At 43.1% G+C, this 12,722-nt stretch overlaps 1 protein-coding gene across 6 annotated transcripts in view; it reads right to left on the bottom strand.

Moving 5' to 3' along the window:
* LOC127631545 (NACHT, LRR and PYD domains-containing protein 3-like) overlaps positions 1-12,722 on the bottom strand; it is a 191,355-nt gene that overhangs the window by 6,509 nt on the left and 172,124 nt on the right. For all 6 annotated transcript variants that reach the window (XM_052109708.1, XM_052109704.1, XM_052109705.1 and 3 more), the window contains one exon: positions 5,560-5,733. In XM_052109708.1, the coding sequence (XP_051965668.1) occupies positions 5,560-5,733 (174 nt within the window). The remainder of the gene's footprint in view (positions 1-5,559; positions 5,734-12,722) is intronic.

The following is a 12,722-nucleotide window of genomic DNA, read 5'->3' on the forward strand; positions in this document are numbered from 1 at the left end:
TCTGTCTTTAAACATCAAACAATTACCCATTGACTTCCATTCTGCCTCTTCCCTCAATTTACACAATGTTTTAAGAAAAGGGGGCACGAGTCACAATTAATTTTGTGCTAATCAATATTATGCCTCAAATGTTGTTGATTGAGTTTCATTTGTATTGAAACAGGAAATTTCCATTAAAGTATTTTATAAATAAATACACAGTCTGCATAAACAACACACATCAGTAACACACACACACACACACACACACACACACACACACACACACACACACACACATTCACTAACACTCGATTGTGTCACAATCACTCACGCTCACTCGCTCACACGCACACTCCCTTGCACTCACTCTCACTCCCTCCCTCACCCACACACTCTCCCTCCCTCCCTCACCCACACACTCTCACTCCCTCCCTCACTCCCTCCCTCCCTCACTCACACACACTCTCACTCCCTCACTCACGCACACACTCTCCCTCCCTCCCTCCCGCACACACTCTCACTCCCTCCCTCACCCGCACACACTCTCCCTCCCTCACTCACGCACACACTCTCACTCCCTCCCTCACGCACACACTCTCACTCCCTCACTCACCCACACACTCTCACTCCCTCACACACTCTCACTCCCTCACTCACGCACACACACACTCTCACTCCCTCACTCACGCACACACTCTCCCTCCCTCCCTCACGCACACACTCTCACTCCCTCACTCACGCACACTCACTCCCTCACTCACCCACACACTCTCCCTCCCTCCCTCACGCACACACTCTCACTCCCTCACTCACGCACACACTCTCACTCCCTCCCTCCCTCCCTCACGCACACACTCTCACTCCCTCACTCACACACTCTCACTCCCTCACTCACGCACACACTCTCACTCACGCACACACTCTCACTCCCTCACGCACCACACACTCTCACTCCCTCCCTCCCTCACGCGCACACACACACTCACGCACACTCTCACTCCCTCACTCACCCACACACTCTCCCTCCCTCCCGCACACACACTCACTCCCTCACTCACGCACACTCTCACTCACCCACACACTCTCCCTCCCTCCCGCACACACTCTCACTCCCTCACGCACACACACACTATCACTCCCTCCCTCCCTCACGCGCACACACACACACTCTCACTCCCTCCCTCTCACGCACACACTCTCACGCACACACTCTCACTCCCTCACTCCCGCACACACTCTCACTCACTCCCTCCCTCACTCACTCACGCACACACACTCACTCCCTCCCTCCCTCCCTCACGCACGCACACACTCTCACTCCCTCCCTCCCTCACGCGCACACACACACACTCTCACTCCCTCCCTCTCACGCACACACTCTCACGCACACTCTCACTCCCTCACTCCCGCACACACACTCACTCCCTCCCTCCCTCACGCACACACTCTCACTCCCTCCCTCCCTCACGCACGCACACACTCTCACTCCCTCCCTCACTCACGCACACACTCACTCCCTCCCTCCCTCCCTCACTCACGCACACACTCTCACTCCCTCCCTCACTCACTCACGCACACATTCTCACTCCCTCCCTCACTCACGCACGCACACACTCTCACTCCCTCCCTCACTCCCTCCCTCCCTCATGCACACACTCTCACTCCCTCCCTCCCTCACTCACGCACACACTCTCACTCCCTCCCTCACTCACGCACACATGCTCACTCCCTCCCTCACTCACGCACACACTCTCACTCCCTCCCTCACTCCCTCCCTCCCTCACGCACACACTCTCACTCCCTCCCTCCCTCACTCACACACACACTCTCACTCCCTCCCTCCCTCACTCACGCACACACTCTCACTATCACTCCCTCCCTCACTCACTTACTCACTCACACACTCACTCACACATTCACTCACTTACTCACACTCCCTCTCTCACTAACTCACTCACAGTCAGATTGGTAGGCCTAAATTGGGCAGGGGAAGAGTGTAACGAGGAGGAGGGCATGATGGTCCATGGCCGGTGCTGAATCAGCTGATCAGTGGGAGAGCGAGATAAAGGGGAGCTGTTGGCACCAGTTTGAGAGAGAGAGAGACACACGTGACCTCGAGGCATGTGTGTATGTTTATGTTTATGTTTATTTTAAGTTTGACATTAAAAGTTATGTTGGCTGTTCAGCCAGTTCCCACCTCTTCCTTGCCCATCCTTGAACTGTTACAATCTCATTCCATACAGGTGTGATCATGCCTGCTGTAAATGATGGCGATGGAGGCTTTCCTTTATTTGACTACCATAAATAACATGAAATATTATGGATTAATAGCGATGTTCTTGCGGCACTTAATGTGCGGGAATGCAGAGGAGCATAAACAAGCTCTCATGGCCAAAGCTACAGATGTTGGTTCACTCTCGGTCTCTGTAGCGGATGTAACCCGATCATTCCGACGTGTGAATATCCGTAAAGCCATGGGTCCAGATGGCATTCCTGGCTGCATCATCAGAGCATGCGCAAACCAACTGGCTGGTGTTTTTACTGACATGTTCAACCTTTCCCTCTCCTTGTCTGTAGTCCCCACATGCTTTAAAATGTCCACCTTTGTGCCCGTACCAAAGCAATCAAAAATCACTTTCTTAAATGACTGACGTCCTGTTGCTCTGACCCCCATATTTCAGTAATCTCAGCCACTCTCAATAAAATTATTACCTGAATCTCAAAACACATGAAATACAGTATCAATTGATAATAATAATAATAATTATTATTATTATTTTACAGGTTGTTCTCAAAGACTCTAAACCCGTTGAGCTGTTGGCCTGTCATTGCTCATGTGTGGCAGGGCTTGCACTATGCAATCATGTTGCAGATTTGCTCTACCAGACCTCACATTACAGCCAGCAGGGAGTAACGGCTGTCCCCCTACTCACAGCTGCACAGGGTCTGAGCTGCAGTGGCACAAACCCAGAACCCAAGTGATGTTTTCAACACTACCACAATTAACATATTATGTGTCTCACTTCTTCCTGGTTATGTTATGTAAATCACATCAACTTTCAAGGCTCCATGCAGCATCCTTCCTTCTGAAAATATGACCATATGAGCTAAAATTAAAATAAAAAAATTAAAATAAGTTCTTGTACAAATTTCTTGACAGGGCTTTAAGCCTGGTCCAACAAATGAGATTGTGGTGTTGTCAGCTAGGCCAAAGAGAGAAGATTGGCTGAAGTGATCAGGTAATCTGTAGAAATGGGCAGTATGTCTGCTACATGAATTCAAATATGTACTGGAAATGTAAAATTGTACTTTGTATTTTTAGACTAAAGATGAACCTCTAATTGAACTGAATGTCCATACACACACACACACACACACACACACACACACACACACACACTGTAGCATAGAGCTACACAACCCTGAAGTAGAATTTGACATGAAAAGCATTAATTTATGATAATAACAAACAGTACATGCTTGTCTAACTGTTCAGTTGTGTATATTTTCAGGAGTAACTTGTATAACAGGGCCTGTGACCGGACCTGTGACCTTCCAGACATGTCAGTTCTGCGTGTGAATGAGATTTACTGAGGAATGCCAAGGGAAACTGCTCCACCCACAACAACAATGGGAATAGCATTTATTGAATTGTTTATTCAAAGAATATTCAGAGACGGGAGAGTCATAAATACAAAAGGTTGATTACTTTTACCTAACTATGCTTTTGGCTTGACAATTTCCATGGTTAACTTTCAATCAGTTTTTTTTTTTTTACAAAGTTCAAATACTTTGGTTTTCATGTGCTCACTATTGTCATCTGCCACAAATATATTCTAATAGAATAGAATTCTAGTATACAATGTATACAAATTATGTTATGTAGTTGAACATGTCATCATTAATTTATTAAATTACATATTTTCCTATAAATGTTATTTATGTGAGTGTTTGAGGTTATATCTCATTAGTATGTTTGTTTGTTTGACTTTATTGTCTGTTCAGATTTACTGGACAGAAATTCATCTTTGACACTGGTATCAAGACATAAAACATAAATGATTGAGCACTCATACATGAATAAAACAAATTAATACAAGTACATGTTCACACACTTATAGTACCCGCCTCAATTGAGAATTTGATTTAAAACAGTCACCGCCAATGGAACAAATTATCTTTTGTAAATGTTCATTTTGGCAAACGGTATACGTAGCCTCCGCCCCGAAGGAAGGACCTCAAAGCAGGAGTAGAGGGGATGAGTCTGATCTGAATATACTGCTAGCGCCCTTTTCTCCATGAAATGTGAAAACAGCTCTTGCAGTGTACTCTGTTTTTGGCCAATAATTTTATTTGCCTCATTAATTACTCATGTTAATTTGTTCTTCTGTCTCATTGTTAAGTTTCCGTACTATGATACAATATTATAAATTAAAACACTTTCGATCATAGATCTATAAAAAATAGTTAAGATCCTCCTATCAATGCCAACATTTCTAAGCTTCCTAAGTAGACCTAAAAATAGTATTGTTTAAATGCTGTTTGTAATGGCCACGATAAAATACACAATGCTTTGGGGAGCCCTTTAAAAAAGGCAGTTACAAACAAATGTAGGTTTATTCACTGGAAGCATGAAACTGAAAATGAGGGAAAAATACAGATCCCTGTATGAAGTTGTAGAGATGTAAATCCATTCAAAGAATTTGTGTTCCTTTAATCTGTGAATAAGGCGCTCAACGTGCACTCTCAGATATGCAATAGCCTGGGTTTGAAAACTAATAGCCAAATTTAATTTAGATGAGGATGAACACTGAGTGACGCAACAGTGCCCAGCTGTCGTCCACTCAAAATGCTGAAATTTAAACGTCTGTTTCATTTCGTTCACTTATTTTTATAATCTATTTAAACAAGTGAATAACTGTTACAAAAAAAAATAAAAAATAGATATCACCTTACAGGCTATTTACACTGTCTATCAGAAAATTGAATATGCCCCTACAGCAAGTGACGTTTCACCGGAAGTTTTTGATCTGGCTTATATTATTCCGGAAGTTGTAATTAACGTTCCATGCATATAGCACATTGAGTCGAGGGGGTACGTTGACTTAAGGGTTCTGTGTGTTCATCAAGAGTGCCTATGTGTGTGCATATGTATGTGTGTGTAAGAATATACGTGAGAGCAAGAGTGCTTTCCACAGATATTAAAATGAATTTAGGATAATATAGAAATTGTTTGTAATTCATCTCATCCAATCTACAATATTCAGCCACTGGATTTATTTTATCTGGTTATTTTGCAGTGTTTACCAAAATAATTTGGTGTAATTTAATTAGTCATTTAAACCATAATGTGATCAAGACCTGGAACGACGTGCGTTTACTGAAACATAATTGCACACTTTAGAATTGTAGTCAACCAGTCAGAATCAAACATTCAACAGACCTGTGTATAATTCAAAATAAATTACACACCCTCTGAAAAACACACACACACACACACACACACACACACACACACACACACACACACACACACACACACACACACACACACACACACACACACACACACCATACTTGAGTTTGTCCAGTGTGCAGTGTGGATCATTGAGTCTCTCAGTGAGCAGATTGACTCCTGCTTCTCCTGGGTGATTGCAGCTTACATCCAGCTCTTTAAGGTGTGAAGGGTTTGAAATCAGAGCTGAAGCAACATAACAACAGCCAACCTCGGTCACCATACAGCGAGATAATCTACAAAACACACAGCAACAGTCAAGATACATATATGGAGACTTTATTTAGCAACATGGACTTGTGTCACATTTCAAGATTTAAATTCACAAACAGGCCTCATGAAGCTTTCGTTTTTGGAGTCACTAGTGTGATGCTGTCTTAAATAGTTCACCCAAAAAAATTATAATCCTCTCATCATTTATTCATGCGTATGTAATCTCAAGTTTGTATGACTTTATTTATTTTGTGAAACAAAGATATTTTGATGTAGATGTGAATATTTCAATTCATTGCAGGTCAATGTGGTCCAACACTTTATATCTCCAAAAAGAAAATAAAGTCATCATTACACTTAAAGATCGATTAAAATTTATAACCCTCTGCGCATGCACAAACCACACATAAGTGCAACTGAGAATTAAATCAAGATCATGCCCAGAGACTGCAATGGTAAGATGTACAGTGAAAAAGGAAAGTCGATCATATTTCTTCAGAAGACATGAATTAAACCACTGGAGTCATATGGATCACCTTTTATGTCCCTTTTTGAGCTTGAAAGTGTAAGACCCCCTTGACTTGCATTGTATTGATATATTCACATCTCTATCAAAATATTTTAGTTTGTTTTATGCACAAGAAAGTCAAAGCATTTGTTTTGGTACGGCTCAGAGTGTGACTGGCGTGTTCATATTTGCCTAAACGAACTGCGCTAAGGTAGAAAACACCAGATTCTGAAACAAATGCAGGTATAGTATTGTCAAATGTACCGGTACTTCAGTACCAAATCTATACTAAAATAAAAAATATGTAATGATACCAGTGTTTCTGCAGTACCGGTAGTACCGACTGTCCAGTAGCAGTGCACAGTCTGACTGACACACGACAGCTTTAAAATGCTCACAGGCTTATTTTGAACGTGTGCTCTGTTACTCCTTGTACACTGAAATGGACAAATAATCAAATTAAAATCGTTAAAACCGCTCATCCACAAGAAACTCCACAGATATTGAGAATCATTCACGTTGTACGAGATGACACAGCAAATAATTAATCTACTGCAGCACATGTAAACTATATAATTTATACAATTAAAATCACAGAATTTGCACTTTAATCTCAGCCCAGCTTTATTTATATCACATTCAAAACAACAGAGTTGACCAAAGTGCTTCACAGCAATAAAAGGGGGAGAGATTGAGACTGCACCCGACTGAGGCACCCTCTGGCGCGGGGATGCCCGTCCCTCGTGCGTGTTTGCAGTAGCTAGATTAATAACGTGATGGACTGAGATGTATTGAATCATAATATACTGTAGCCTATGTGTCACTTGTGTATCTTATTGTGAAGTAAATCAGCGATACGCAGCTATATAAAGAAGATTGAGTTTGTTTTTGTGAGTTAAAGATGGATCGAAGTGAAAATAAACGTGAGAGTCTTCGCCCATTATACACTGCAACAAAGTTTTTGATCAGTGTTTTTTGGCTCGTTTTCCAAAATTAACATCTAAAACTCCTTTAAAACAACGTACATTTACATTTGTAGCTATACTGCAGAATAAAATATTGTTATTGGAGAATATTGCAAATCTCAAGACAGTGCTCCCTAAATTCCATCAGTATGTGGACTTTGCAACGAGAGGGGCGAACGCGCTTGATCTTGTTTACACAAACATCCCAGGCGCTGCACGGGCGGAGCCCCGCCCCCACCTCGGCTACTCAGACCACATCTCTGTTATGTTAATTCCAGCATACAGACCGCTCGTCAGACGCACAAAACCGCTTCAGAAGCAGGTGAAAACCTGGCCAGCAGGAGCCATCTCTGCTCTTCAGGACTGTTTTGAGTGTACTGACTGGCACATGTTCAGGGAGGCTGCAACATATGGCGATTCTACCAACTTGGAGGAATACACAGCATCAGTGACCAGCTACATCAGCAAGTGCATTGATGATGTCACTTTCTCCAAGACCATCACCACACGCTCCAACCAGAAGCCGTGGATGACTGCGGAGGTGCGCACGCTGCTGAGGTCCCGAGACTCCGCCTTCAGAGCAGGCGATAAGGCAGCCCTAAGAACAGCTAGGGCCAAACTGTCACGGGCAATCAGAGAGGCAAAGCGCGCACACGCCCAGAGAATCCACAGTCACTTCCAGGACAGGGGTGACACGCGGCGCATGTGGCAGGGCATCCAGGCCATCACCAACTACAGGACAACATCAGTTTCCTGTGACAAAGATGTCTCCCTTCCAGATGCGCTGAACGACTTCTACGCTCGGTTTGAAGTGCAGAACGACGTGATGGCGAGGAAGTCCACCCCTCCTCCCAACGACCAGGTGCTCTGTCTTACCACGGCAGATGTGAGGAAAACTCTACGTAGAGTCAACCCACGGAAGGCTGCTGGACCAGACAACATTCCTGGCAGAGTGCTCAGAGGATGTGCAGACCAGCTAGCAGATGTTCTTACCGACATCTTCAACATCTCTCTGAGCAGCGCCGTTGTTCCAACGTGCTTCAAGGCCACCACCATCGTCCCCATGCCAAAGAAGTCTTCAGTGTCCTGCCTCAACGACTACCGTCCCGTCGCACTTACACCCATCATCATGAAGTGCTTCGAGAGGCTCGTCATGAGGCAGATTAAGACCCAGCTGCCCCCTCACTAGACCCACTGCAGTTTGCGTATCGTTCAAACCGTTCAACGGACGATGCCATCACCACAACCCTCCATCTGGCCCTCACCCACCTAGACAATAAGGACTCATACGTTCGAATGCTGTTCATAGATTTCAGCTCAGCATTCAACACAATCATTCCCCAGCACCTGATTGGAAAGCTGAACCTGCTGGGCCTGGACACCTCCCTCTGCAACTGGATCCTGGACTTCCTGACTGGGAGACCTCAGTCAGTCCGGATCGGGAACAGCATCTCCACCACCACCACACTGAGCACTGGGGCCCCCAGGGCTGTGTGCTCAGTCCACTGCTGTTCACTCTGCTGACTCACGACTGTGCAGCAATGCACAGCTCGAATCACATCATCAAGTTCGCCGATGACACGACCGTGGTGGGTCTCATCAGCAAGAACGACGAGTCAGCATACAGAGAGGAGGTGCAGCGGCTGACGAACTGGTGTAGAGCCAACAACCTGTCCCTGAATGTCGACAAAACAAAAGAGATGGTTGTTGACTTTAGGAGAGCACAAGGTGAACACACTCCGCTGAACATCGACGGCTCCTCTGTGGAGATCGTCAAGAGCACCAAATTCCTTGGTGTTCACCTGGCGGAGAACCTCACCTGGTCCCTCAACACCAGCTCTATCACCAAGAAAGCCCAGCAGCGTCTCTACTTTCTTCGAAGGCTGAGGAAAGCACATCTCCCAACCCCCATCCTCACTACATTCTATAGAGGGACTATTGAGAGCATCCTGAGCAGCTGCATCACTGCCTGGTTTGGGACTTGCAACGTTTCGGACCGCACAGCCCTGCAGAGGATAGTGAGGACAGCTGAGAAGATCATTGGGGTCTCTCTTCCCTCCATCAAAGACATTTACAAAAAACACTGTATCCGCAAAGCAACCAGCATTGTGGACGACCCCACACACCCCTCACACAAACTCTTTACCCTCCTCCCGTCTGTCAAGAGGTACCGCAGCATTCGGGCCCTCACGGCCAGACTGTGTAACAGCTTCTTCCCCCAAGCCATCAGACTCCTCAATACTCAGAGACTGGTTTGACACACACGTGTCCTGAATTGCACTTTAATTACTGTCACTTTATAACTGTCTGCTACCTCAATAACTGCTATGTGCATAGAACATTATCTCATAGTATGTTATGTTTACATTTTTAGAAACTGTCATCTTTTTGCACTACTGAGTACTGGTCGGCGCTGCACTGTCTATTGTCCTGTTCATTGTCAGTAATTTGTTGTACTGTCCTGTAATTTTTGCACATGTTTGCACGTGCACTTTATATAGGTATATATAGGTAGTTTATATAGGTATTTTATTTCGTTGTGTAGTCTCATGTGGTCCTATGTTGGTCCTTTGTTGTTTTTATATAGCACCATGGTCCTGGAGGAACGTTGTCTCATTTTGCTGTGTACTGTACTAACTGTATATGGTTGAAACGACAATAAAAACCACTTGACTTGACTTGACTATTGAATACAATATTTAATATTTAAATATTTAAAAATCTATAAACAGCCTCATTAAAACAAGATACATTTACCTGTGAAGCAGCATATAAGATATTTAGACTTGCTTTTAGAGAATATGTGGAAAACAAGACAAAAACTCTTGATTAGAAAAGGTTTTTTTTGCAGTGAATTTTTACAGAATTAAACAAGTTTTTTTTCATGTAATTCAGTGAAAGTCATTTAGAGATTAGGGCTGCACGATTATAGCAAACATCAGAATTGTCGATTATTGCCCTTGATATTGTAATCGCGATTATTAATGTTAAAATTAATGCTAAATGCTAAAATTACCGTGACGTCACAAAGCAAGCAACCGTGTGGTTCTTCAGAGTAGCAGAATTCAATGCTGGATATGAGCTGCACTACAGTTTCTTTTCAGCATCTTTTCAGCATCAAATATTGTAACAATGTTTGTTAATGTTAGGCCAAACAAAAATTATATAAATGGATATCTATGGTATAGAATACACTTAATTATTGCTAAATAACTGCTTAAATTATTAGTTCATGTACAGTAAATAATATAATATGGCATATTCAATATTCAGACGATTTTAAATCAAGTTAGTCGGTTCAGTAAGACCTTTGGTGGCGAGAAGGTGCCCATTAATCCCGTTACATCTTCAATGGTGATCTTATTCATGTAAGATCATCATTAGATCATTTTTGGCCTCTGTGGTTGCACTTTGGAAATTAAAAATCATTTGCTTTTGGAGTTTGTGTGATTCATGAAAATGTTAAATCTACCAACACCAGATGCGTGACACATGAGTCTTATTAGAGCAGACATGATAACAATGACGATGATTTCTTAAATATGCTATTCAGGCACACTTAGAACAGTTCAACCAAATTACTTTATTGCTATTTTGTACAAATCAAATTCACATTGCCTACTTATTACCATGACAAAACAAAACTGTTCGAGCAACACGACAAACTCTCTCATTACAATGACTGCGGTCACTCACTGCAGGTTTACACAGTTTGAGATCTGTTTTTCGGCACGAGCTCAATGACACTTCGCACAATGTTCTGCACTCACACGAATTATCTCATTTTCGAGAGTCAGGTGATGTTTCTTCAGTATTAATTTTCCTGTGCCACCGCGAACAGAGATGGAACATAAAGCAAGCATCTGGGCATTCAGATGGTTTAACACATGCGCAATAGTATCAGTTGTCATTACTGACAGGACGGAGGACTAATCTAAGCGGCTCTGATTGGCCATTGCCGTTTCATTGCTCAACGGATATGTCTGTGACTGGTTAGAATACTCAACGCTGCAAAAATAAGTTGTAAATAGAAACCATTGACGCAACAGGAGCAGACTTAAATTAAACGCTGTAACGTCAGTTTTCACAATTACATCATCACTGGCAGCTGTAATCGGGATTAGGTTTTCAGTTCATTGTGCAGCCCTATGAGATATTTTTAAAAGATGATTTTGTCCTCTTTATTGTTAGTAAGCACATTTAATACAACCTTTTAAGTCTAGGCACAAGCTGAATAGTCGGATAAGAGCTAATGATTAATCGTTGCAATAATCAACCGATTTTTTTTGAGTCATTACAGTAGTTATTCTGACTCGTTGCACAGTGAACAGGAAGAGGATATAGAGGCTGCTAACAGGTTTAAAGAGCAACATGCAGGTTGAATTTATAACTGAATTAATACTTTATATTGTCTGCAGAGGTCTTTTAAAAACACATGTAGAAATTACTAATGAAATCTCATTTGATGTAGAGATTTTGATGAAAATGTGCTAGGCTCTGGAATACGCCTTTCCCGCTATCAACGCGTCATATGACGTAGGGCGAGGCAAACAAAAGAGCTCGCGGTCAGCTCTCATTGTGGGTGTTGATGTAGTTAGAGCAGTACAGAAAGTTTTAGAGAAGCCATAATGGTAAATTATTGTGTTTGTGCTGGTTGCACGAATTCCAGCCTGTCAGGACATCGTGTCCATCATTTTCCTTCTAGAAAAAACAAGGCTTTTCGGTCTTGAGTGCGTTTTGTGCAGGAGAAGAGAGCAGACTTCACTGCCGCGTCTGTTACCACACACTCGGTTGTTTGTGGCGCACATTTCACTCCGGAGAATTATCGACCTGGAGATTTGTTGGAGTCTCGGATGGGATTTTGGAGTAAGGACCACGTGAGGCTGATTACTGATGCTGTTCCCACGGTGCACTCGATGGAATCAAGTCCACCGTCAAAGTGTACACTGGATTTTGGCGCGGGCTGGACTGGAGGACAAAGTGCTAATGTTAGCAGACATTCTGTGGAACGAAAACGAGGACTTAGCAGAGTAAGTCTTACTTTTAATTATTTTAACTCTTAATTTGCTCATAATTATAGGCCTGTGGGCCATCATAGGCATGTTCGTCCACACCGGAGAACTCGGTTTCTTCATTCGCATCCATTGTAACCTGAGCTTGAACTTGACCAGACTCCCTCGCCCATCGTCACTTCCGGTTAGTGCTTTATAGACGCGGAAGTTATTATATCACAATTTATCTCAAAATATCATTAATGGCTAAATATATATTACTCCAGTTCAGAAAATCTAGTTGTTTTATCATCAACATACACTATGCTATATAGGGGTGTCCAACCTGCATGTTGCTCTTTAAAAACAAATGAAACAACAAATAAACATGCAAATACATGATACGTGATGTAAGTCGTGACAATCAGACATTGTGTTGAGTGATAGAGACTGTTTGAGCGATCATGAATGCTTTTAGCTTTACTCTCTTTAACACGAGCGCTCTCTGTGTCAAAGACGTCAATATCTCATCATCAGTCACTCATCCC

The sequence above is a fragment of the Xyrauchen texanus genome, chromosome 38 (genome assembly GCF_025860055.1).
Source record: "Xyrauchen texanus isolate HMW12.3.18 chromosome 38, RBS_HiC_50CHRs, whole genome shotgun sequence".
NCBI classification, from domain to species: Eukaryota; Metazoa; Chordata; class Actinopteri; order Cypriniformes; family Catostomidae; genus Xyrauchen; species Xyrauchen texanus.